Source organism: Gadus chalcogrammus, chromosome 15 (assembly GCF_026213295.1).
Source record: "Gadus chalcogrammus isolate NIFS_2021 chromosome 15, NIFS_Gcha_1.0, whole genome shotgun sequence".
NCBI classification, from domain to species: domain Eukaryota; kingdom Metazoa; phylum Chordata; class Actinopteri; order Gadiformes; family Gadidae; genus Gadus; species Gadus chalcogrammus.
The window spans coordinates 198282-223509 of NC_079426.1; the positions used below are offsets into that span (position 1 = coordinate 198282).

The window sequence follows — 25228 nt, forward strand, 5'->3', positions numbered from 1 at the left end:
TGCTGTTGTTTTTACAAGCCACCCCCTTCCATGTCCATAAAAAGATGGATGACTTTTCCATGCAAAATTCCTTTTTGGAAAGATAAATAAGCTACATTTTCTTCACATGTACATGAAAGGAATAAAGCTGGTAGGAGTGGTCTGCAGCTGGACATATGAACATACTGGTGTTTGATATGTGCCCTTATCCGTAAGAAACATTCAGTGATAAACCCTTGGTTGTAACCTTTTACAGGCGAGCGCACCGTATAAAGTATTTTATAATGTGCCATGTGTAAAGACGCCTTAGAACATGACAACTTCAGTTACATTAATGGTTAGCTGGGGTTTATGAACCAAAACTACAGCATAAATCATAGCAGTACCATCCCATGCAATTCTGTCAACAGAGAGGTGAGTTTTCCACGCATGCATGCACGCCACACACACACACACACACACACACACACACACACACACACACACACACACACACACACACACACACACACACACACACACACACACACACACACACACACACACACACCAAAACACTCACACACAGGCAGGAGATAATAGGGTCTGATTAGGCTGAAAGTGATGGCTGGCACAAAAAGCTCCGTTATGCATAAGTGTGTTTTCGTGTCTGAAATGGGTTCCATTGCACTAATAGCCTGTTATTTACCGAGCAGCTTCGCAACTGCTGATACACGCATTCTGTTAATCTGGCCTGGTGATAATACTGAGAAGCCATTTACTCTAATAGCAACTCTGTAAACTGCTACACCCTGTTTAAGTACAGGTTACAAACAGCAACGAAGGGGCACTGCAGCGCAAACTTCACTTTAAAAAATAAACCTTGAAAAACTAAAGAAGAAACACTTTTAGAAGAAGTCGGTTGGCTTTTTATTATTTGTCGGGGAGGTAAATTACAGCGTCGGCCGCTGGTGGGATGCATGAGGCAGTGGAATGTGTGACTTCGTGAGATCGTTTCTATAAAAATACAGAGCAGGGCAGGAGAAATTCCCTGGTGGCAAATTAGCTGTTTCTAATGGCAGGGGAGGTGGGGGGGACGAGGTGGGGGGGACGAGGTAAGAGTGTTGAAAAAGGGAGTGTGGTTAATTTGGGTAGTTGGTGTGTTTCTCCAGCCATGGGCGGTTCAGCAGGCCTCCTCCCGGGGGGGGGGGGGGGGGGGGGGGAACGAGACATCCCTCACGTAAGCAGGAGAAGGGAAGGGCAAGGCAAGGACACAACGGGAAGGAAGGAGCAGAGAAAAATGTTGCGCTTGTTTTTCAATTTCTGCTGGTGCCTCCCTGGTTCACTGTATGCGCCCTCCCTATGCTACTCGTCCTTTCTCTTGTATTCATCTACTTATTCTTCTCTCCACTGGTAGCTATTTATTTCGTACTGCCCCTGCACGCTGCCTAGCTGTGGCAAGCTGCCACTTTACCATCATGCTCTGCATACGTACCCAGAGTTCAGAGGGGCCAGGGCCCTTAATGAAGCTAGTCAGTTGGTGGACGTGCAGTGTGTTGGATTTGAGGGGTTGCTGGGTGGATTGGAGGAGCATGCGTCCCTCACTCCTCTCCAATATGAGCCAGAGGAGGGCGCTGGGTCGACCTCTCTGCGGTTACAGTCTGCGTAAACCAGGTCTGCTAGCGATCAGTCACTTACACTTTTACTCTCTTCCCACAGCTGGGGTTTAATTGTTAACTACCACATTAGGAACCACCGCCGCATCCTGGGGTCCCCCGTTTGAAGGGGGGCGACAGAGCGTGATGGGGGCCTTTGATGGCTTCTGGTCTAGACCGATCCCATAAAGAGACGACGTGTTGACCTGAGAGGGCGGTAATGGAGTAATGACAGGGGCCGATAGTAGGATGCGGGCGACCGGGGGAGGCCTGAATGGGAACCGTTTCATGGTTGTCGTGGATTGATTCTGCATGCTCCATAGCCTCTAGAGCTCCATGGGGTTCAACCAAAGGGGACACCTCCGCTGACCTGGAAGATGTAGTCCCCTGGCTTCACGTCCGTCACGTCCACCCACTGGCAGTCGATGTCGTGGCGGTAGGTGTCCCAGCAGCCCACCGAGATCCCCTGGTCGCCCATGTTGTAGCAGGAGAAGCGCTTCTGCTGGCCTGTGGACGGGGCAACGGTGATGATGGTAAGGGCTCACCCTCTCACTCTACACCTCCTGATGATGGATGGGCTCACTCTCTCACTCTGCACCTCCTGATGATGAATGGGCTCACTCTCTCACTCTACACCTCCTGATGATGGTAACGGCTCACTCTTTCACTCTACACCTCCTGATGATGGATGGGCTCACTCTCTCACTCTACACCTCCTGATGATGGTAACGGCTCACTCTCTAACTCTACACCTCCTGATGATGGATGGGCTCACTCTCTCACTCTACACCTCCTGATGATGGTAACGGCTCACTCTCTCACTCTACACCTCCTGATGATGGTAACGGCTCACTCTCTCACTCTACACCTCCTGATGATGGATGGGCTCACTCTCTCACTCTACACCTCCTGATGATGGTAACGGCTCACTCTCTCACTCTACACCTCCTGATGATGGTAACGGCTCACTCTCTCACTCTACACCTCCTGATGATGGTAACGGCTCACTCTCTCACTCTGCACCTCCTGATGATGGATGGGCTCACTCTCACTCTACACCTCCTGATGATGGATGGGCTCACTCTCTCACTCTACACCTCCTGATGATGGATGGGCTCACTCTCTCACTCTACACCTCCTGATGATGGTAACGGCTCACTCTCTCACTCTACACCTCCTGATGATGGTAACGGCTCACTCTCTCACTCTACACCTCCTGATGATGGTAACGGCTCACTCTCTCACTCTGCACCTCCTGATGATGGATGGGCTCACTCTCACTCTACACCTCCTGATGATGGATGGGCTCACTCTCTCACTCTACACCTCCTGATGATGGATGGGCTCACTCTCTCACTCCACACCTCCTGATGATGGATGGGCTCACTCTCTCACTCTACACCTCCTGATGATGGATGGGCTCACTCTCTCACTCTACACCTCCTGATGATCGATGGGCTCACTCTCTCACTCTACACCTCCTGATGATGGATGGGCTCACTCGCTCACTCCGCACCTCCTGATGATGGATGGGCTCACTCTCTCACTCTGCACCTCCTGATGATGAATGGGCTCACTCTCTCACTCTACACCTCCTGATGATGGATGGGCTCACTCTCTCACTCCACACCTCCTGATGATGGATGGGCTCACTCTCTCACTCTACACCTCCTGATGATGGATGGGCTCACTCTCTCACTCTGCACCTCCTGATGATGGATGGGCTCACTCTCTCACTCTACACCTCCTGATGATGGATGGGCTCACTCGCTCACTCTGCACCTCCTGATGATGGATGGGCTCACTCTCTCACTCTGCACCTCCTGATGATGGATGGGCTCACTCTCTCACTCTACACCTCCTGATGATGGTAAGGGCTCACTCTCTCACTCTGCACCTCCTGATGATGGTAACGGCTCACTCTCTCACTCTACACCTCCTGATGATGGATGGGCTCACTCTCTCACTCTGCACCTCCTGATGATGGTAACGGCTCACTCTCTCACTCTACACCTCCTGATGATGGATGGGCTCACTCTCTCACTCTGCACCTCCTGATGATGGTAACGGCTCACTCTCTCACTCTACACCTCCTGATGATGGTAACGGCTCACTCTCTCACTCTACACCTCCTGATGATGGATGGGCTCACTCTCTCACTCTACACCTCCTGATGATGGTAACGGCTCACTCTCTCACTCTACACCTCCTGATGATGGTAACGGCTCACTCTCTCACTCTGCACCTCCTGATGATGGTAACGGCTCACTCTCTCACTCTACACCTCCTGATGATGGATGGGCTCACTCTCTCACTCTGCACCTCCTGATGATGGTAACAGCTCACTCTCTCACTCTACACCTCCTGATGATGGTAACGGCTCACTCTCTCACTCTACACCTCCTGATGATGGATGGGCTCACTCTCTCACTCTACACCTCCTGATGATGGATGGGCTCACTCTCTCACTCTGCACCTCCTGATGATGAATGGGCTCACTCTCTCACTCTACACCTCCTGATGATGGATGGGCTCACTCTCTCACTCTGCACCTCCTGATGATGGTAACAGCTCACTCTCTCACTCTACACCTCCTGATGATGGTAACGGCTCACTCTCTCACTCTACACCTCCTGATGATGGATGGGCTCACTCTCTCACTCTACACCTCCTGATGATGGTAACGGCTCACTCTCTCACTCTACACCTCCTGATGATGGTAACGGCTCACTCTCTCACTCTGCACCTCCTGATGATGGTAACGGCTCACTCTCTCACTCTACACCTCCTGATGATGGATGGGCTCACGCTCTCACTCTACACCTCCTGATGATGGATGGGCTCACTCTCTCACTCTACACCTCCTGATGATGGATGGACTCACTCTCTCACTCTGCACCTCCTGATGATGGTAACGGCTCACTCTCTCACTCTACACCTCCTGATGATGGTAGGGGCTCACTCTCTCACTCTACACCTCCTGATGATGGATGGGCTCACTCTCTCACTCTACACCTCCTGATGATGGTAACAGCTCACTCTCTCACTCTACACCCCCCGCTGCAGAGTTTATATTATCACTTGTGAAACAACACAGCTTTACTTCACTAAGGTAATGGTTATTGCAAACAGTTAAAAGCGTAAATGTTCTTAGCTGGTACTGTTGGTTTTGAATGGGGTACATTTAAAAAGTGATCTGTTTTAAGGGGTCCGGCCCAGTAAGGGGATCAGCGAGGAGGGTCCCGGGGCTGGTGGGGGGCTTACCCTCGGGGCAGTAGGTGTCCTCCAGGCAGAAGCTGGCCTTGTGTCCCTCAGCCACTCTGGTCCCGTTGAGGGTCAGCAGGTCGTAGTGTGTGAACACCTCGATGCTGTGGTAATGCCTGGGAACACACACAATTCCTTACAGAAATGTCTGCATGTGTGTGTGTGTGTGCCGGTAAATACCTGTGAACATTAGAGCCCTAATGAAACACTGTCTCCCTGTGGCCGGCCGCCCATGACCTCACTGCTGGGCCGGAGCTTGGGTGTCACACGGTAACACCTCTCACACAACCTTGTTTAAGGCCTGCTGGCTGGCGGCTGTTCAGGCCCCTGTTTACCCACGCCAAGTGAATGGTGTGCTTTGAAATAGACACACACACACACACACACACACACACACACACACGTACACACACACACACAAACACACACGTACACACACACACACACACACACACACACACACACACACACACACACACACACACGCGTGCCTCTAATGTGTTGTTGTAGGAGATTAAATGAGGCAGACCCAACGACCGCTTGCTGTACAACAGTCGGCCTGTAGCGGCCGGCTGCCGCACGTTTCCACACTCAGCACACAGTGATTCATCTGGAGGGACACACACACACACACACACACACACACACACACACACACACACACACACACACACACACACACACACACACACACACACACACACACACACACACACACACAGCAAAACCAAGGGGGGCGGAGTCTGGGAGTGACCATGGTAGTCTGCTGCCAGAGGGGACCCCAGGTTGAGGGGGGGGGGGGGGGGTGCTGCCAGAGGGGACCCCAGGCTGAGTGGGGGGGGGGGGGCTGCCAGAGGGGACCCCCGGCTGAGGGGGGGGGGGGGGGCTGCCAGAGGGGACCCCAGGCTGAGGGGGGGGGGGGGGGTGCTGCCAGAGGGGACCCCAGGCTGAGTGGGGGGGGGGTGCTGCCAGAGGGGACCCCAGGCTGAGGGGGGGGGGGGGGGGGGTACACCTCAGAACAAGAGGTCTTCTGTGGCCCGGCTCTGGGCCCGGGGCTGCAGGAGAGACGCCGTGCTTTAGTCTGGGTTTGACCCCCCGCAGAGGACACACACACACACACACACACACACACACACACACACACACACACACACACACACACACACACACACACACACACACACACACACACACACAGAGACAGACAGACACACATGTAGAAATAGATAAAACCCAGGTATGTCTTTCATGTGAAACAGAGCAACGTGAAGTTCACACAGGGCCCAATGAAGCTGCTCTGCCATCACCATACCCTCCCCCTAGCCATCACCATACCCTCCCCCTACCCATCACCATACCCTCCCCCTACCCATCACCATACCCTCCCCCTACCCATCACCATACCCTCCCCCTACCCATCCCTCCTCTCCCTCCTGAAAACACACAACTACTCACAAGAACGCATGACTCGCCTAAACCCACACGGCTGAAACCACGTTCCAACCGAAGCCACAGCCATCCTGAATCCCTCCACCTCCTGGAGGTGGGGCTGGAGTGGGTGAGGGTGGGTGGGGGGGGGTTGGGGTAGGGGTGGAGGTGGGGCTGGAGGTGGGGCTGGAGGTGGGGGTGGAGGTGGGGCTGGAGGTGGGGCTGCAGGTGGGGCTGGAGGTGGGGCTGGAGGTGGGGCTGCAGGTGGGTGAGGGTGGGTGGGTGGGTGGGGGTTGGGGTAGGGCTGGAGGTGGGGCTGCAGGTGGGGCTCTCCGGGGCGGGCCTACCTGTGACACTGGTGCCAGGTCCAGCTCTCCCGGGTGGCCTTGGGCCTGAAGTCGGAGCGGCCCAGGTTCATGATGCGGGAGGAGAAGCGCAGCAGGCGGCGGTGGCCGTGGGGCCAGGTCATCAGCGCCGCCGACGACGACAGGCAGCTCTCCTCGTTGGCGCAGCTCAGCAGGTGCAGCGGTCTGTCCTCCAGGTAGGCCGTCTCCTGCACCAGCTGGGCGTCCAGCACCAGGTCCGGGGCGGCTGCAGGGGGGGGGGGGTTTAGAGCAGCGTCGGCCACTAGAGTACCTATATATATACATATACATATGCAGTACATATATATATATATATATATATGTACTGCATACCTTTTACTCATCAGTACACTTAATCGAATCCCAAATAAACAGACTCAAACCAATCCCCACGGACTCACTCTCTGAACAGGTGACGCCCGCCGCCTTGGTCCCGCCTCCTCGCGGACAGTGCAGCTGGGTGTTGCGGCGACACTGCTGGAGGGACAGCTCGGTGCCCACGCAGTGCGTCCCACTGAGCACCAGCTCGGCCGCGGTAGGGTCCCCGGTCCAGTACCAGGTCTCCTACGGGGTTAACGGAACTCATTTGTACGGTGTGTCCGTCACTAAGAAGGTTGGGACGCTACGTTTGGACTGATGTATGAATGACACCAAGGAGCTACCTGGTGGGCACTGGAGGCGAAGCCCAGCCCCAGCTGACGGCAGACCACCATGGCCTCGTTGATGCCCCAGCTCTCACTGCAGACGGACCCCCAGCGCTTCCGGCCGTCCACCTCCACCAACACCTCCAGACGGCCCTCCCCTGGAAGGCGGCCCCCAGACAAGCGCACCTGAGAGAGGATGGATACAGTGTGGATCAGACGGACGGCCAGGGGGGAAACAGGACGTCACATCGCGTGAGTTCAAACGGGGGGGTGGCTCTCAGAGCGGTCAGACGTGAACCCACCGTTGGCTCCGTGCCCGTCTTAGGAATGTTGCAGCGCACTGAAGAGTCCCGGTTGTGTTTGAACGTCCACAGGGGGACTTCCTGGTAGAAGCAGTCCAGGATGGATCTCTCCATCCCAAGACACTGGACAGAGTTCATGTGGATGGGGCCCGTACCTGGAGGGTCCAAGAGAGAGGACAAAACAATCCTCAACCATTGATCTACGCAGGTCTGCTTGAACTAGACACCAAGGCTTCACACTGCCTTGGGGCTGAAACACAATATCTTCACCGAGTGATGCATTGGGAACACACAAACACACAGCTAAGCTCACACACACACACAGACGGACACACACACACACGCACAGAGACAGATAGACACACATCTAGAAATAGATAAAACCCAGGTATGTCTTTCATGTGAAAAAGAGCATACCTTTACCAAACAAGGTCTACTTTAACAATGACAATGCTATCCTATCCGTCACAGGGACGTATCCCCGCCAGCCGAGCAGAGGTGGCATCGTGTTTGTGTCACACCACATTTACCTCCATTCTGTTGCCTCTGAGCATTACAACAACCTTGGCGGGGAGTCCATTACAGGGGACAGAGAGAGCAAATCACAACAATATGAGTTTACCTCACAGCAGAGCACAGCCAAATCTTTGTCATTTCCCGAAAAACAAGATGCAAGTGGAATAATTTACTTGTCCGAAAAACAAAGTCATCACAAAGCATCATTACTTTTAAATGTGCAGGAAATTGCTATATAAAAACGGGCCATTGTGTAAACAAAATAAATTCCAACTTGGAAATGTGATACCATCAAATCCAATGGAAAACGTAGGGAGAGGTGAGGGGGGGTGAGTTGGTGAGATGGTCGGGGAATAGACGGCAGATTGAGGGCTAGCCTGGAGCCTCTGAGTTGGTGGATTGCAGGGCCTGGTCGGATGTTGGTCACAGTGCGTGGGTCAACGCTAGCATCACTGAACAAAAGAACACCACTTCCGCCTCCGTCGGTACGATGAAGAGCCTGAGCTGGGTTCTGAACTCCCACTGTTTACCCTATCGAGGCAAACACGACAACCACATAAAGGATCCTTCAAAATGTCCCTAACCCGGTTTGGACGGCCCTTTCTGGGAAACACACGCGGGCCTGAACAGAATCTGAAGAGTTACACACTTCATGTACGTATATGCACGCACGCACACACACACACGCACACAATATGTTAACTGAAACAGCATACACTGCACGTCCCTCAGGGTTAAATTACACAGGGAGCCAGAAATACCCGCGCGTTGGGCTACAGGGCAGAGGGAAGCAGTGGCATTACCCCTATAATTTCCCTCACTGATTGTGAAATGTTGCTACGGTGATTGAAATTAAAAGTTGGGTCCGAGTGGCGGAGCCTTGGCCGCGTTTAGACTGCTCCTCACTTCACCTCGCTAACGAGTTGTGATTGAGCAGTGACAGAAACCCGGCCAGACTCTCCCATTGAACTCTCCCCTGTAGAGCAGGCACGGGTAGGAAGCAGGGTTTAAGTACAGACTCTTGAATCGGGGCTACATTTAAATCATCCCCAGAACCGTCCTGCATGACAGATCAACCAGACAAATGAGAAAATTGCCATGAAGTGCTAGATGCCGCGTGAATATGGTTTTGTACTTTTGGAGAATAGCATCAACAGGCGGTCTGTGGTTTGCCGGGGAACCCTCTGCTCTTAAATTAGCCGTAGCACTTAATGCTCCGCTTGTAGTGTTTTTCTTTCCACGGAACATCTCCAGCCAATCCAATCTGCAAACCACTCAAACAGATTCTGTCCGTGTGCCAAGCCCCAAAGCGCCGGAACAACCTGGCTATGTTCAACGGGATCTCTTGTAAATCCTAATGCGAGCGTCACATTTCCTCCAAGTGGGCAGCAGCTCACCCGCCCCCGTCCAGGTGGAGAGGCTCATTGGGTGGATCGGCGCACGGTTTCCATGGTAACGTAACCTCTACCTGCGCCCGTGTTTTAATTTGCATGATGTGAACGTTAGAGGGCTCGTCTTCAGCGGTCCGAGCCGGAGTGCCTCTTGTCCTTACCTGGGCAGATAGGCAGCGGTGCGTATCCTCTATCACACTCTGCGTTTCATCGTACTGGGAGGTTTTAGAAGGACGACCGGCTCTGTCTCTGAGACTCCCCAGACCACACACGTGCACAATCGCCAGCGCTGAGGCCATGCACAGAGACGCAGTCCTTTGATCCCACCGGCGACGAAGATGGGAACAAGATAAGATAAGCGTGGTGGGAGACGCAGGAGAAGTTACTTGGCAGAAGGGGTACGCTGAATCATGGTGACGCATGTAGACAACAAAGAATGCATTGAAATAATGCCCTTAAGTCCTTGTAACTACATAAAACATACACAGCCCGATTCTGTTCTGCCTTTCTGAGCAGGGAATCATTCTGTCATCAGAAGTCTAATTTGGGATCTTTCCGACACCATATAGACCTATGTTTATGCGGACCCAGCAGTGCATTGAAAATTATATGTCACGGTTAAAAAGTCTAAAAGGCAGAATGTTATAGACAGGAAGCCACTGAATCTCTTTGATGTTCAATGACCCTGGGTAGCAGTTACAAACTGTGCACAACTATATGTGTGCCTGCCCATATGGATATGTACAGTTATGAGAAGCACTATGAGCAAGAACCTGCCGTTCCCCCCCTTTACTGCACCCATAGGAGGTGGCAGGGAGAGGTAAACCTAGCATTTTGCCACACCAGAACCGCACACGCGGAAAGGCATCCTGGTGTTTTGGTTCTAAGAATAGAGTTGTTCAAAGTACATCCATGCAAACCTGACCTACATACATGAACAACTGCAAGGCAGTCATCGGAAAGGCGTTCTTAAGGTCATAAAAACGTAGGCCTTTGATCATTCTTTGGAGTCTCAATGGAAGGGGACGTTTCCAATGTCTTCCAATGGGCTGTTCTGTTTCTGCCCATCGAAAAAAAAGCAAGGTATCGCAAAACTCGTGATCTGGCTTATTAATAGCACCGAAAAATATACAGCTCCCCCCTGTGTGTAATTGACCAAAGCAGCCAAACCATCATCTCTCCTTTCCACTCAATCAGGATGATTACAGACTTAACCCCCAGTCCCTGGTGGCAAGAAGCCACAGTCCTCTCTCCCACGGGGGGGCTGAACGGCACTGCTCCGACTGTCAGCCGTCGTCCAAGGGTTAGGGTTAGGGTTAGGGACTGCTGCTCTAGAGGTTAGGGTTAGGGACTGCTGCTCTAGAGGTTAGGGTTAGGGTTAGGGACTGCTGCTCTAGAGGTTAGGCTTAGGGACTGCTGCTCTAGAGGTTAGGGTTAGGGACTGCTGCTCCAGAGGTTAGGGTTAGGGACTGCTGCTCTAGAGGTTAGGGTTAGGGTTAGGGACTGCTGCTCTAGAGGTTAGGGTTAGGGACTGCTGCTCTAGAGGTTAGGGTTAGGGACTGCTGCTCTAGAGGTTAGGCTTAGGGACTGCTGCTCTAGAGGTTAGGGTTAGGGACTGCTACTCTAGAGGTTAGGGTTAGGGACTGGTGCTCTAGAGGTTAGGGTTAGGGACTGCTGCTCTAGAGGTTAGGGTTAGGGACTGCTGCTCTAGAGGTTAGGGTTAGGGACTGCTGCTCTAGAGGTTAGGGTTAGGGACTGCTGCTCTAGAGGTTAGGGTTAGGGTTAGGGACTGCTGCTCTAGAGGTTAGGGTTAGGGTTAGGGACTGCTGCTCTAGAGGTTAGGGTTAGGGACTGCTGCTCTAGAGGTTAGGGTTAGGGTTAGGGACTGCTGCTCTAGAGGTTAGGGTTAGGGACTGCTGTTCTAGAGGTTAGGGTTAGGGACTGCTGCTCTAGAGGTTAGGGTTAGGGTTAGGGACTGCTGCTCTAGAGGTTAGGGTTAGGGACTGCTGCTCTAGAGGTTAGGGTTAGGGACTGCTGCTCTAGAGGTTAGGGTTAGGGACTGCTGCTCTAGAGGTTAGGGTTAGGGACTGCTGCTCTAGAGGCTGCTGCTCCTGCCGCCATCGCTCCTTCAAGGGGAGATGGATGAGAGGGATCGGCACCAGGTTGTGTGAGGTGAGCTGTATTATAAATGCTGGCGTAAAGCGCTTGGGCCTGCGCTCTGTGTGTGTGTGTGTGTGTGTGTGTGTGTGTGTGTGTGTGTGTGTGTGTGTGTGTGTGTGTGTGTGTGTGTGTGTGTGTGTGTGTGTGTGTGTGTGTGTGTGTGCAGCTGCTAGGGCCAGTGTAGGTTGAACCTCTCATACATTCTCTATCAGCATGAATTGTAAGTAACCAAGTCAACATGATTAGAGCCAGATCATAAATCACATCCACAACCAGAAGAATAGCATCAGTATCACCACATTAGCGGGTGAACCATTGTGCTGCTGGTCAGAGTGCTCCCTCACCTTGGCCCATGAAGGCTCCGTTCAGGGCCTCCTTGGCGGTTCCGAAGCCCAACTCCCTGCATACCACGCTGGCCGCTGTCCTGTCCCACAGGTGGTCCACGATGGTGCCCCATTTCCCTTCCTTCAGGACCTCAACACGACCCTCACCAAGCCTGGGCCCTGCCTTCAGACGCACGGGCTACACACACACACACACACACACACACACACACACACACGTTTTAAAATCCACAGGCAGTAATGCGTGTGGATGCATGTGCATGTTAACCCAAGTCCCTATTTAGTGAATAATTATTTTGACATGCCGTTAATGCATGTCGTGATGCATCTGGACATTGGGATGAACCCCGAACCCTCCAGCTGGGAGTCAAACCCCCTCAGATGGAGCTTCTCCCTGACCCATGCTGTCAGATGACTGTGTGTGTCTCACCACGATGGGGTCGGGGGCCTGCGGCCTTCCAGAGGACATGCGTGCGAACTGGGGTCCCGCTACACACTTGGCCACCGCATGCCTGCCGTTCTTGCAAGGGGAGGGGCTTCGGGCGATGGACAGCTGCGTCTGGCACTCTGATAAGCTGTTCTCAGTGCCCATGCAATGCACCTTTTCCACCCAGAAGCCCTTCTTCTTCGACATGATGCTCAGTCTGAGGGTTTAGGAGTGGAGGAAGGAATGATCCTCTTAGTCACCCATAAAACGTGAAGTCATAACAGGGTCTGCCAGCGATCCGAGACTCAAACCTCTAGCACGCAACAGCTAAACACAGGGCAGCACGGTTAACAAGGATGACCAAACAGTCCTCTTCCTACCTGGTGGAGGGATCGGCGACCTTGGTGTCCCAGATTTTCCTGAAGAAGAGAAACAAGGGTAGAGGAGTGGTTGGTTAGCCCCATGGGTTCTGTATATTTGCAGAGGTTTGCTGACACACGTTGTCTGTGAGCTTCTTCTGTGTCACTGAAGAAGTTTTCTATTGACATTTTATGAGAGTAAGTTGTTTAAGACATAAAAGAAAGAACCTGATTTAAAAAGAACACGTTATGAAATGGGGTCAAAGGAAGCGGTATATTTGGCTGATATGTGGTAACGATAGGCAGGTGGGTGACTATAGTTAGTGAAATAACATGTTTTTTTTCTTTAATTATCGCTCAGTCTTGAATGTGTGGGCTGGGCAGCAGTGTGTTGGGGTAGGGTGGGAGGAGCCATTTTTACAATCCGTATGCGTTCAATCCACGTAGGGAAAACAGAACAATGTATCCTGTTGCAAACGTTGTGGTTTTGTAAGTCCTTTTTTTTTCTGTATATCTGTCATTTAGTTTGTTTTATGTTTGATCTAACATTATGAATGCATTACTTGTTTATTCGATACCTATGAAGTAGAACAGTCTACACCTTAAAATTATATTTTCATGAGACTTCATTAACATGAACGTTTTTTTATATAATTAGTTGACAAATCACAAAATATGTTAATCTCATTTGAATTAACTTGATTTGAAAATATGATTAACGGGTTGCCAATTTTGCCAAAGTTAAAAACCCTTACATTTATAGAACATGGAATTTTTCCTTAAACCCTGGGAGTCCAAATCATATAAAAAGATTACGAAAAAACAATAACAGAAAGCATTCTAAAACATGCCTTTCACCTCAAAAGCCGCCCATAGTTTACAAAAAAAAGCAAATCTTTCAACAGCACCAAAGTACTACATTTCACGGAAATAAGGGTTTGCCCAGGCATGCAAAGGAAAACAAACATGCAGCTCTTTACTTTAATACCCCGCTGGCCTGCATGTCCGCGAGAACGAGGCACGAGAGAACGAGGCAGTTGTCTAAAACAGGCGGGGCCATGTGCCAATAAGGTTAGCGGAATGGACAACCCTGTTCTCCACTGGTATTCCCACAAATACCATGCTAGCAGGCTGCCAAAGCAGCCAGCAGTACACACACACACACACACACACACACACACACACACACACACACACACACACACACACATACACATACACATACACACACACACACACCACAGGGACTTCAGATACATGAGGACCAGCCAAAAGTAAAGGCCAAGTCTACTACTCTACTAGTAGACTAGTCTCTATAACTACTAGCCTACTACTCTGGCTCCCATTCATCAAAACGAAATCTGCCAGCAGGAGTAAAAACTTGCGGGGTGTAATTTAAAGTGTCTGGACGATATAGTCACAAATATAGACCAATGTCAGATGAGAACTTCTGGGAAAAGAGAATCATGTCCTTGAAAATATCCAATTTAGCAGGATTCCCTCTGAAAGGGGGAAACAACCTGGTCGGTATAATCTGGTTGTTCTATATTTCAGGGACAAAACTTCTGACCTGCAAAATTTATTAAGAAACTTTATGTATCCTAGCTTTGAGTAATAATGACAATTATCCAGGAATAACTTTAAAGGCACCTGAAGTGTTACCTGATTGCGTTGTAAATATTTGGGGAAAAAAGAATCCTCCTAAATCAAATATACAATGTTCACCGAGTCACTAGACCTGTCGGTGGTTTACTAGGACGGGCTATATAGGTTTACACTTGTTAAACATTTCAGCTGAATTTACAATGTGGCTCTGTAGAAACACATAATTGGGAATAGAACCAGACTAGCACAAACACTTCCCACAACGAAACGCGTTTGTCACTTGTTTGGACCTCACCGCAGAAACATCAGCAGTCCATTTTACTGCATTATTAAAATGGTGGAGAAGTTATTGTGAACTAAAGATAAATTTAATCAAATATAAGGCTTTTCGTTTTTGCGAGACTTTGGAAAATAATTATTATTTAATTCTACTTCCAGGGTATTGTGCGAGACTTTATGTAATTCTGATTATAAATATCCCCATATGCTCTGTGCACAATATCGTTTTTTAATAGGATTGAATGATTTTAATTGAACCACCCTAACCACGACACCATCCTGTTTCCCCTCCTTCTACCTTGTAGGTCCCCATAGTTCTGGGGTTGAACGCTCACACACACAGAACAATGTAAGCCACTTCAAATCATTTCCATAGTTCCACACCCGGCTCCAAACCACAGGAATAGCTACCGGCCTGCGTACATAAATTAAAAGCCGGCCCAAATTAGAGAGAGAAGACCATTGAAGGGATCACAAGGTCTTGAGACTCCCACCGGAACGACACGGCCCCAAGAAATGTCCCCCCTTAAGTAAAACGATCCCTTCCATCTTAAGGAGAATTAAAAACATCATTGAATAAAGAACAGCGGCTGAGACTCCCAAATAGCCTGGGTGACGGGAGGAGAGGGGCGGCCTGCTGATACAGCAGCACGCTCCATGTGGTAATTGGGACATTTTACAGTAGCGATGCGTCTGAGCACAGCCCTCACTCACCGCCCTTCATCCACTGCCTCCGCTCTCTCTCTCTCTCTCTGACTCTCTCTCAACTCTCTCTCTCTCTCTCTCTCTCTCTCTCTCTGACACTCTCGCAACTCTCTCTCTCTCTCTCTCTCTCTCTCTCTCTCTCTCTCTCTGTCTCTCTCTCTGTCTCTGTCTCTGACTCTCTCTCTGACTCTCTCAACTCTCTCTCTCTCTCTCTGTCTCTGACTCTCTCTCAACTCTCTCTCTCTCTCTGACTCTCTCTCAACTCTCTCTCTCTCTCTCTCTCTCTCTCTCTCTCTCTCTCTCTCTCTCTCTCTCTCTCTGTCTCTGACTCTCACTCAACTCTCTCTCTCTCTCTTCAACTCTCCCTCTTTTTATCTGTTTCTGTCTGTAACTCTCTGTAACTCACTCTCTCTCTCACACGGCTATAATTGGGGATGTTTTTTCTCCTCTCTCCACATAAACCCTGAAGTGCCCTCGTCCTGCCCAACCAGTCATTACAGCGTCTTTAGAGTTTGGTCCAAGATGCACAGGCGGCTGGGAGACATGACACGGTCTGGGCTTTCTAAGAATGGACCGGGAGATGTATAGCACAGGGGAGGAGGAGTAACGGAGGGGAGGGAGGCGAAACAAGCGCCATTTGGCTAGCTCTTGGAACACAAACCTGTGCAACCTGTTTCTTATTTCCCTGTTCTTACTAACTTGTAAGGTTATTATCCAAAGGGACTTACAGCAAAGTGCTTTACATTGTGCGTTAATTTAGGAGCTGGTTTAGGCATCATGCTCAAGGATGCTTACATGTATTCTTCAAACATTGGGGTTCAAACCCAGAGCCTTTTGTCCCCAACTTCCTGCCTACATCTCAAGGGTTGAACGCTATCCGCATCTTACATCTGCAGTTCTGCACCTCTTCACTAATGAGTCATAACTATGAAATAAAAACTGTAAGCATCACTTTGGACAAGACAATACAAGCTGCAGTGACCTCAGCCCTCTCTCTGAGGCAGCTCTTTGCTTGGCGACCAGACACGTCTGCTAACGTAGCGGCTACCGCTGTATGTTTACCCCGCAGAGTCTGAGCTTTTGTGTCCGTCCAGCAGCTGACTCAGCAGTAAGTCTTCATCTCCCCTATATCTACATTACCTGAACTTAACAAAGTGTGGACTGTCAAGAATTCAACTAGAAATGTTGGGGGGGGGGGGGGTTTGTTCGTAGCACTAATAAGAATGTAGATCAGGACGAGACCTCGACGATATGCTGAAGAGCATCCTTGACGAGGTTTATCCCATTAAGGAGGTGGTACCTGATAAACAATACAAGGGTCATTTATGGCTCCGCTGACTTTCCATTTACATGGAACGCATAGTTCCGGCGAGATAAGTGAATTCAAGGGCAAACAGTTCTAGAGGAGTGGGTCCTACACCCCTGATATGGGGCAGTTTGGAAAGTCTATAAACTAGTTTGAAATGTACATGAAAAAAATAAAGGAATTGCCCTCCAACAGTAGCTGCCGTGCGGCAGGAACAAATCTGGCACCTCGGCGACACAGCAGATGCTGTGGTCTCGTGCTCGTGACTCAGACGCAGGCCAGCAGAGTGAATGAGAGAGTTCCTTAACCCTGAATCATCAAACACTGGTATCCTTCTAGTCACAAGAGCCAGCTGGTAGCACCATCCCCGCTCTTGACAAGAGACTAATTTGTTCCCATAATGGCACTGGAATGACTCTTTGTGTGTTAATGTGTGGTCCTTCTGTGGTTCAGAGCAGAACCTTCCCAAGAAACCACCATCTATTTTAAGCCTTTCAGCGTTCGAAAGGGAGCATAGGAAGTGCAGTTGCGTGGCCACAGGGCGGAGGGAGATACCCACAGTATGACGTCTTGTATTGAGATAAAACGATGGTCGTCACGCGTGGAGGTCCCTTACACTGATGGTCTGATGGCTCGCTGAATACAATACCAATAACAGGTGATACGAAACCTCCTCGCTGGCAGAGGGGAGCTGTTAGCCCGAGGGGATGGGCCGACGGTGCCATTAGAGAAGCACAGATTAAAACTCAAATGGTTCTAGAAACCTGGGTCACATAGCGTTCCCTCTGAAGTGTGAGCCAGCGAGAAAAAGAGAGATCGATTAGGTTCAAATTAAAGACGTGCAAGACAAAGGGCTAATTGAAAGGTCGATTTTGGCCAGTTAGCTGAATATTAACGTAAATCAGGGAGTCTTAATATTTTCCCTCTCTGTATTTTCAATGTATTGTTGTGTTCTTGCTGATAAAATATAATCTTCATGTTAAGCAACATAAAGATCTCATACACAAATAAGAAATATTGGTTTGATGATTCTGCAGCTCTAATGGAAGTGAAGTAAGCCAAATTTCATCCGTAGTATTAAACATCAATGGCAAGTAGTATCAGTTGTGTATAGGTTGTAGCCACAGATTGTCAGAAGGTTGGACTTACTTGTAGGTCTTTATGTTGTGCTGGGTGGCCTGGGGGAAGCCCAGCATCCCACACACCACTCTGCTGCTGTTGAGGTTCCAGCCCAGGTCACACACCTGCCTCCATCTCCCAGCATGCTTCACTTCCACCACTCCCTCCGTGACCAGCGTCTTCTTCTTTGTGGCCATGAGGATCGGCCGCAAACGGACCTCCTCGATCTGGACCCGGCTCTGGCGCTAAAAGGGGAGGAGTCGGCAAATGAGTACGAAGAACCAGAAGATACGGTGGTCACATGACCCCGCTACAGAGAGCCCCTACCTGGTAGTGGTGCGGGGGCCGGTGGAACCGGGGCAGCTCCTGGGGGTGCCCGTTGCCGTAGTAGCCCTGGTAGGGGTTCCGGCGGCTGGCCAGGATGCTCTGCCAGTGGGGCGAGGGGCTGACGTGGGGCCGCAGGGCCACGGAGTTGGCCCTGGCGGCCGTGGGGTCCAGCCGGCGCTCGGGGGTGCACACCACGCCCAGGTCCTCTTTGTGTTTGCAGTCGTTCACCCCCCAGCCGTTGTGATTACAGTCGCTCAGGGACGCCTCCGAGCCCTCGCAGCGCACGTTGTCCATCCATATGGGGCCTGAGAGGGACGCACAACCTCTGCTGTTCAGTACCCCGAGCGGCTGGTCTCACCGGGGGGGTCGTGAACGTCAGTGAGGAGCCATGGTGATTGGCTCCCAGCTCAAGGACGCCTACAGGTAGACTGGGTTTGACTCCAACACTCGAACACCACTATAGTTTACTACACCATCCCACCTGGCCCTTCATCATTTACACTCACTGAGTCCACATTATGCAGAGTAGGCCAGGGTCTCTCAGGCCAGGGGCTCCCCCGGTCGGAACCGTGCAGAACAGGGCCAGGCGTGTATAGGAAGCCATTTGCACACCTAACACTTGACTTTTACAGGCGCACTGATTAAGGACTGCCTCTCAGCGTGCGTTATGTAAATAGATTTACTAAACACTCTGTGTTTCACCACGGGCTCCTACTGAAGGGTGCCACTGGCCCAGCCTCTCTTTAATTTGGATTGAAAGGCAGCAATAAAGAATGTCCATAAACCACAGCAAGTGTTGCACAACGCTGGCGTGCCAGTGCTGTCATTATTCTTAAAACAAATCCCTATTTTACCCCTGTGTGTTCCCCTGCAGCCAGCCCGGCCTCTGTAATGAGATCTAGAGACTGTCATCGCGTAACACATTGTAGTTTTATTATGGTTTGGTGGTCTGTGATGAAGCCAAGCTCTTGGAGTGTTGATGAGCATGTCAGTTATAATATGGGAATTGTTCATGTTTGAGAAGAGGCAGTGATAAAGATAGCACTGTGCTGGTCTGGATGTAAGCCTACCTGCATGTACTGACTGCACCTATCTATCTCGAGATGCAATTGGGTCAGAAACCAAGTTCCCTGGGATTAATACATTTAATTTGGTAAATATTCTAAATGTTAAACGCAATAATACAGAAAGCAGGCTGCTGATATTATTAGTTGTCTTCACATTGGACACACATTTGTTTTTTCATTCGGTTGTGTTCAGCTATACGTTAGTGCATTGAAATCACACCCGACTGAAACGTAGTGCTGATCTTCAAAGAGCTCTCACCTTCTCCTTGACCATACTTGGCGCTGTGTGCCCACGTGATTCCAGTCTGGAAGCCCAGCTCGCGGCACACCACATTGGCCAGCTTGATGTCCACCTCGTCATCGCAAACAGTTCCCCACGTGTTGTTGTGCAGCACCTCCACTCGTCCCTCGTTCACTTCTCGTGCACTATTCCCCGCCAGACGCACTTTGGCGGTAGGAGCGCGGGCTGAGCGGCGCGCTGAGGTCTGCCGCTGTGGCTCTCCCGGCTGGCAGAGTGCGAGCAGGAGGAGCGCGCTCAAGCAGAGGCTCACGATGCGTATCATCGTATCTGGAGAGTCCAACCTAAGGGGAATGAGCGTAATTAAAGGCTTTACTTATGCAACTTCATTAAGTCGGTTATGTGGCAATATGGTAAGCTTCATTCACTTTCACTGCCCCATACTAACTATTGCCAACTTAAATAACAGCCTATATGTCGTAGGCTAGTTTATTGTCATACCAATATAGCGTTAAGCATCGACTATGTGGCTGGTGTTAAAGGGTGAATGTTGGGGCACTTGCCAATTAGCAAATACAAATGCGTTTAAAGAATATGGCCAACGCAACCGAACGGTCGAAAATGAGGCAAAGGCAATACCAACTTATTATTAACGTTTTTCAATTCTAGAACATCTCTAGCTGGTTTTATGGAATGTACCTTCTGGAGCTTGCGGTTTCATAATTGTCCATCAAATACCTTGGATTCCTAACATTTTCAGGAATAATTACCGGCTACCGTGTTTAAATGATTCAGTTGAAACCAAGCCTCAACGTGAGGAAAAGGCCTGTTTTATTCATGCAAACGTAGACATGTAATTGTTACATTGCCAGCTTACACGTTAGAAGTTAAACTTATCATTACGGAAATACTGTGACACCCTAAGGGCAATACTCACATAAAGACATAAAGACAAGCGGGTTCTTACAAAAGGTTAGCAGTAGGTAAATCATCATGGTTGAGGCGTTAAAGACATTAATGTCGACAGCCTAGAAACGTTGAGGCCTACATTTCGTCACATCAATATAAGCATATCACTCATAAAACATAAAATCATTATTTAAGATTAACTTCATTAAATGCTTGTGGTTTAACTAAACATTAATTAAGTAAGCTAGGCTTAAGTGACAAGACATTCAGAAACAATTGTAAAATAAATCTAAATATGAATCAAATAAACCCGAGGCATGGCATTGCAGAGGCTGGATTGGGACCTACCTGGTGACAAACAGTGTTGCAGTCCTGGACACCACTAGCTGAGAAGGAGTGAGTGAGTGAGTGAGTGAGTGAAGGAGTTTATTTTCTAGACGTTCTCCTCTCAGTCCTCCCTTCCCTCCCTCTTTTCTTCCTCCCTCACACCCCTTCTTTCATCTTGTCCACCTCTATACTCCCTCTGTGTCTGTCTTTCCACTCTTTCTTCTTTTCTCAATTGAAATGCCGTTAGACTATACAAAGTCAATGGTCTATCTTATGTGGAAAGCAATTTATTAAAGAAACAGAGGGGACATAGGGTAAAACGTCATTATATAATTTCTCTATGGATATTTTGGGATATGGATAACATGTTGACACGTTGAATTTTTCAAGGGGGACATTTAAGTTCTTTGATGGCCAGGTTAAAGGTACAATATGTAACATGGAAACCTAGTGTTTAAAATGGGTACTGCAGTCAATATTGGCGAGTTTTATCGGCACACCCCCTTCTCACCATTTCTAAGACGCTCACATGTGGAAACAAAAGCTCAATATTATATTTTAAGGCGAGCGCCATTCTTTTAATTTGACAATGACAAGCGACGATGAATCGTCTGAAAGTTGACCTGCTTATTTTTTCTAATGAAGGGAGCGATTTTGCCACCACACCACGCTAACCGATTCCATTCCCCACCCACCCAGTCCGGATTCTCAAACAAAATTTTTCAATCATTCTACAAACAAACCCTTGTACAAGAGGATATCGTAAGTGAATTGACATTACAGTTGAGATTGAAAATTTCAAATATTCTACAAACAAACCCATGTACAAGATAGAGGATATTGTAAGTGACACTTAAAATATCTTACAATATACTTATTGAGGTCTTCTCAAAGGTCTTCACCCAACCACTTCACAGCTAGCTGCTGCTGCTGTAGCGGCATGTTCGACGCTTTGGACGTTGTTGTTCTGTATCCACAACAGTAGCCATAATAACTGGGTGATCTTTGGCAGGGTTGCAAAATACTTACCAGCGTCTTTTAGCTTCTTTCTTTTGTTTGAGCCGCTTGGGTAACTTTGGCCTAACCCTTTTTCTAACCCTTAATTGTATTTGTGCATTTGAACTTGTCTTGCTTCGTGTCTGCATTAAAAATAGTCGTTTTTTTAGGTTGGCCCCAAGGTTGGCCCCAAGCAGCCGCGGCCTCTGCCTCTATGGTAAGACCACCACCGTGCCGCAGCCTCTGCCTCTATGGTAAGACCACCACCGTGCAGGGGCCTCTGCCTCTATGGTAGGACCACCACCGTGCAGGGGCCTCTGCCTCTATGGTAAGACCACCACCGTGCCGCAGCCTCTGCCTCTATGGTAAGACCACCAACGTGCAGGGGCCTCTGCCTCTATGGCAGGACCACCACCGTGCAGGGCTCTCTGCCTCTGTGGTAAGACCACCACCGTGCAGGGGCCTCTGCCTCTATGGTAAGACCACCACCGTGCAGGGGCCTCTGCCTCTATGGTAGGACCACCACCGTGCAGGGGCCTCTGCCTCTATGGTAGGACCACCACCGTGCAGGGGCCTCTGCCTCTATGGTAGGACCACCACCGTGCCGCAGCCTCTGCCTCTATGGTAGGACCACGACCGTGCAGGGGCCTCTGCCTCTATGGTAAGACCACCACCGTGCAGGGGCCTCTGCCTCTATTGTAGGACCACCACCGTGCAGGGGCCTCTGCCTCTATGGTAGGACCACCACCGTGCAGGGGCCTCTGCCTCTATGGTGAGACCACCACCGTGCAGGGGCCTCTGCCTCTATGGTAAGACCACCACCGTGCCGCAGCCTCTGCCTCTATGGTAAGACCACCACCGTGTGGGGGCTTTGGGTGCAATGTGGGGCTTTGCTGACTGCATATGGGGTCAATCCGGCAAAAAATGTGGCGCATTCAACTGGCTCTGTCACACCAAAATTGTACCGGGGGCGAAAATTGTACCGCCTACGTAATTCGCGTTCGAAACATTACGTCATCGTTCAACGCGATTGTCCGTTGCCAGGCAGGTTTCAAAAAACATTTGCGCTCATGTTGCCAAAGACGAAATAACACAGTACAGATAACACTTGTTTTTACTTTATATTTGTATTGTATTGAATTTAGCTAGTAAACTGAGTGTTTAAAGGATATTAGTCTAGCTAGCTTGTGTAAATACACTCAGTTTACTAGCTAAATGAGATTAAACCATTAAATACAATACAAATATAAAGTTAGCAATGCTAATAAATGTCATTAGTAAAATAAGTGTTATCTGTTTAATGTTATTTTGTTTTCAGAGAATAAATGGTGCTGCTTTTGGAGATGTGTGGCTCTGTAAAATAGGTAAACATGTAGCGGTGGCCTTAAAGTGATTAATTAATATATTTTACAGTTTCAGTGAACCCACTGTTTCAGCCGGAATTCGATCACTGAGATTTTAGAGTCGGCTGAGAGTTCTAGGAAGGTAGAGGGTGTTACGAAAAGGAAATGCTCCTGATCACTCCTGTAACCGACAGAAGGCAATTCACATGTCCTGCACCACACTCAACAAATATAATGCACTTGGAAAATGATATCCACAAAAATATTTCATGATCAAGAAATGCAAAACAAAATCTCACTTTCAGGACAGAATTAGACACACAAACAAGTCAATACACATGTGTGGATACACTTATCGATGGCGTTCACCTCATTGATAACCATAATATATATATATATATATATATATATATATATATATATATATATATATATCTCATAATAGTTATTAGGAGGGCAATAGGTTCCCACATCGTGAAATATTTGTGTAGATGTCACTTTACAGAGCACAAGTTACTGATATTTGTGGATTGTTATACACGTAATCTGAATAGCCTTCTGTGGGTTACAACTCACTGCTTTTGATATGTATATCGCCCTCTACAGGTGTATGCTATGTATGCATCCACATCTTACACAACTTAATTTTTTTTGTTTGAGGATCGTCAATTTGCCGTTGGTATTTCATTTTACAAGCACTAGTACCGAACATAAGTGGATTGGGGACACACATTGTGAGTCATCTTCTGTGGGTATAAAATATTGAAGTCCAATAAAAACGACCATACTGTAGCATTGTTTCGAGCCTGTTTCCTTAATCTCTGAGAAATCATGTTCATTATATGATTAAGTACAGTACATATGCTATATATAGCTCCTTTAAGGCTTTGTATCAAACGATCTATCAATACTTGGGACGGATGTGGAAGTAAAAAAAGAGTTGGTTCTTCAGTATCCAAAAGAAGCAGGGCAGAACCACAGGGACAGGGTAGATATTTCCTTGTTGAGTTGTAGGCCGCAAACCACCACTTTAAAATAGGCCTGCCCCCCTTATAGCCCTGGGTGTAGGGACGTTAGCCACAGTGAGATGGGGAAGACCTGGTGAGAATATCATATCTCATCCCTTCATCCGGGTGGTTGTCATGGTACCACAACAAATGTGTTCATGATTGCCCCACCAAAACCTTTGGTCCTTGCTATGGCTTTTCATCCTCCGACCCAGTGGGAATACAGTGTATGACTAGATTGTTTCTGGTGTGTTCAAGATAGATGGAGATGGCGTGTTTTTTTCTTGGTCCCGTTACCTTGCATTTCCAACGTGTTTAGATTTGGGTTTTCTCCAGGTGCAGCTAGCGTCTTTCCACTTGTTTGGAAGCTGTTTGTTTATTTAACAGTCATTTTGGGAAGGTTTATGACTAATTTAGCCGCCGGGCTGGTCTTTTGGGCGCCCTTTTGGTTGTGTTGTGTTGATAGTTTGTTTAGAGTGTATTTCAGATTTAAAGCAAACCTCAGTGCCTCCGTTTTAGGCCAACAGGGTCTATTCCTGGACATGAAACATTAGCCCTCACTGTGAAGTCGCAACACTGTCGAGATGTCACGCAGGTGCAGCCTTCCTAGGGGTTGGGCTACGTTATGTTTCTCTGTGAAGTGCATTTACTGTACATTTGGGCATGTAGCCGATCCGTTTATCCAAAGTGCCTTCAAGTGAGGCTGCGAACAGAGTCACTCAAAATTTAGAAAAAATGTGCTGCACAAGCAAGTTTCTAAAGAGCCACGAGACAGACAGCCGTAGGATTCAGAAAGGACAGGTTAAGGATTTTCTTTTTTTGTGGAAGTAAATTGCATAAGAGGCCAATCCTTAGAGTACATCAAAACAAAGTAAGTGAGAAGTTATGACTATATGGTTAAAATCAGAGGTCTGAATGTCAGAGACAGAAGAAAGGAACCTGAAATTACCATATTTAATGTGATTATGTCTCAGCCATTTAAAAATTGTAATGTATTTTACTGTGATACATATTGTTTTATAATCCATATATTCAACAATCTCCTTTTCTTTGCGACACTCCTTTTCAATCATGTGCATGCTTGAAAAAGGGAACCTTTAGGTGCTTGCACGTAGCACAAAGGGGCTTTAGATCTAGGTGACGTTACAATGTTTACAACATGCTTTCATCCATTGAGCTTGAGTCAT

General features: G+C 48.9%; 1 protein-coding gene across 1 annotated transcript in view; it reads right to left on the reverse strand.

The window, feature by feature from the left end:
• loxl4 (lysyl oxidase-like 4) overlaps nucleotides 1-20872 on the reverse strand; it is a 23380-nt gene extending 2508 nt beyond the window's left edge. The window contains exons 1-13 of the mRNA XM_056609427.1: nucleotides 20717-20872; nucleotides 19481-19803; nucleotides 18155-18459; nucleotides 17858-18072; nucleotides 12835-12873; nucleotides 12458-12671; nucleotides 12028-12205; nucleotides 7617-7771; nucleotides 7333-7500; nucleotides 7072-7234; nucleotides 6653-6896; nucleotides 4878-4993; nucleotides 1984-2120 (exon numbers count right to left, since the gene is read on the reverse strand). Coding sequence (XP_056465402.1) covers nucleotides 1984-2120; nucleotides 4878-4993; nucleotides 6653-6896; nucleotides 7072-7234; nucleotides 7333-7500; nucleotides 7617-7771; nucleotides 12028-12205; nucleotides 12458-12671; nucleotides 12835-12873; nucleotides 17858-18072; nucleotides 18155-18459; nucleotides 19481-19784 — 2238 coding nt within the window. The 5' untranslated portion in view covers nucleotides 19785-19803; nucleotides 20717-20872. The remainder of the gene's footprint in view (nucleotides 1-1983; nucleotides 2121-4877; nucleotides 4994-6652; nucleotides 6897-7071; nucleotides 7235-7332; nucleotides 7501-7616; nucleotides 7772-12027; nucleotides 12206-12457; nucleotides 12672-12834; nucleotides 12874-17857; nucleotides 18073-18154; nucleotides 18460-19480; nucleotides 19804-20716) is intronic.
• Nucleotides 20873-25228: the final 4356 nt, after the last annotated feature.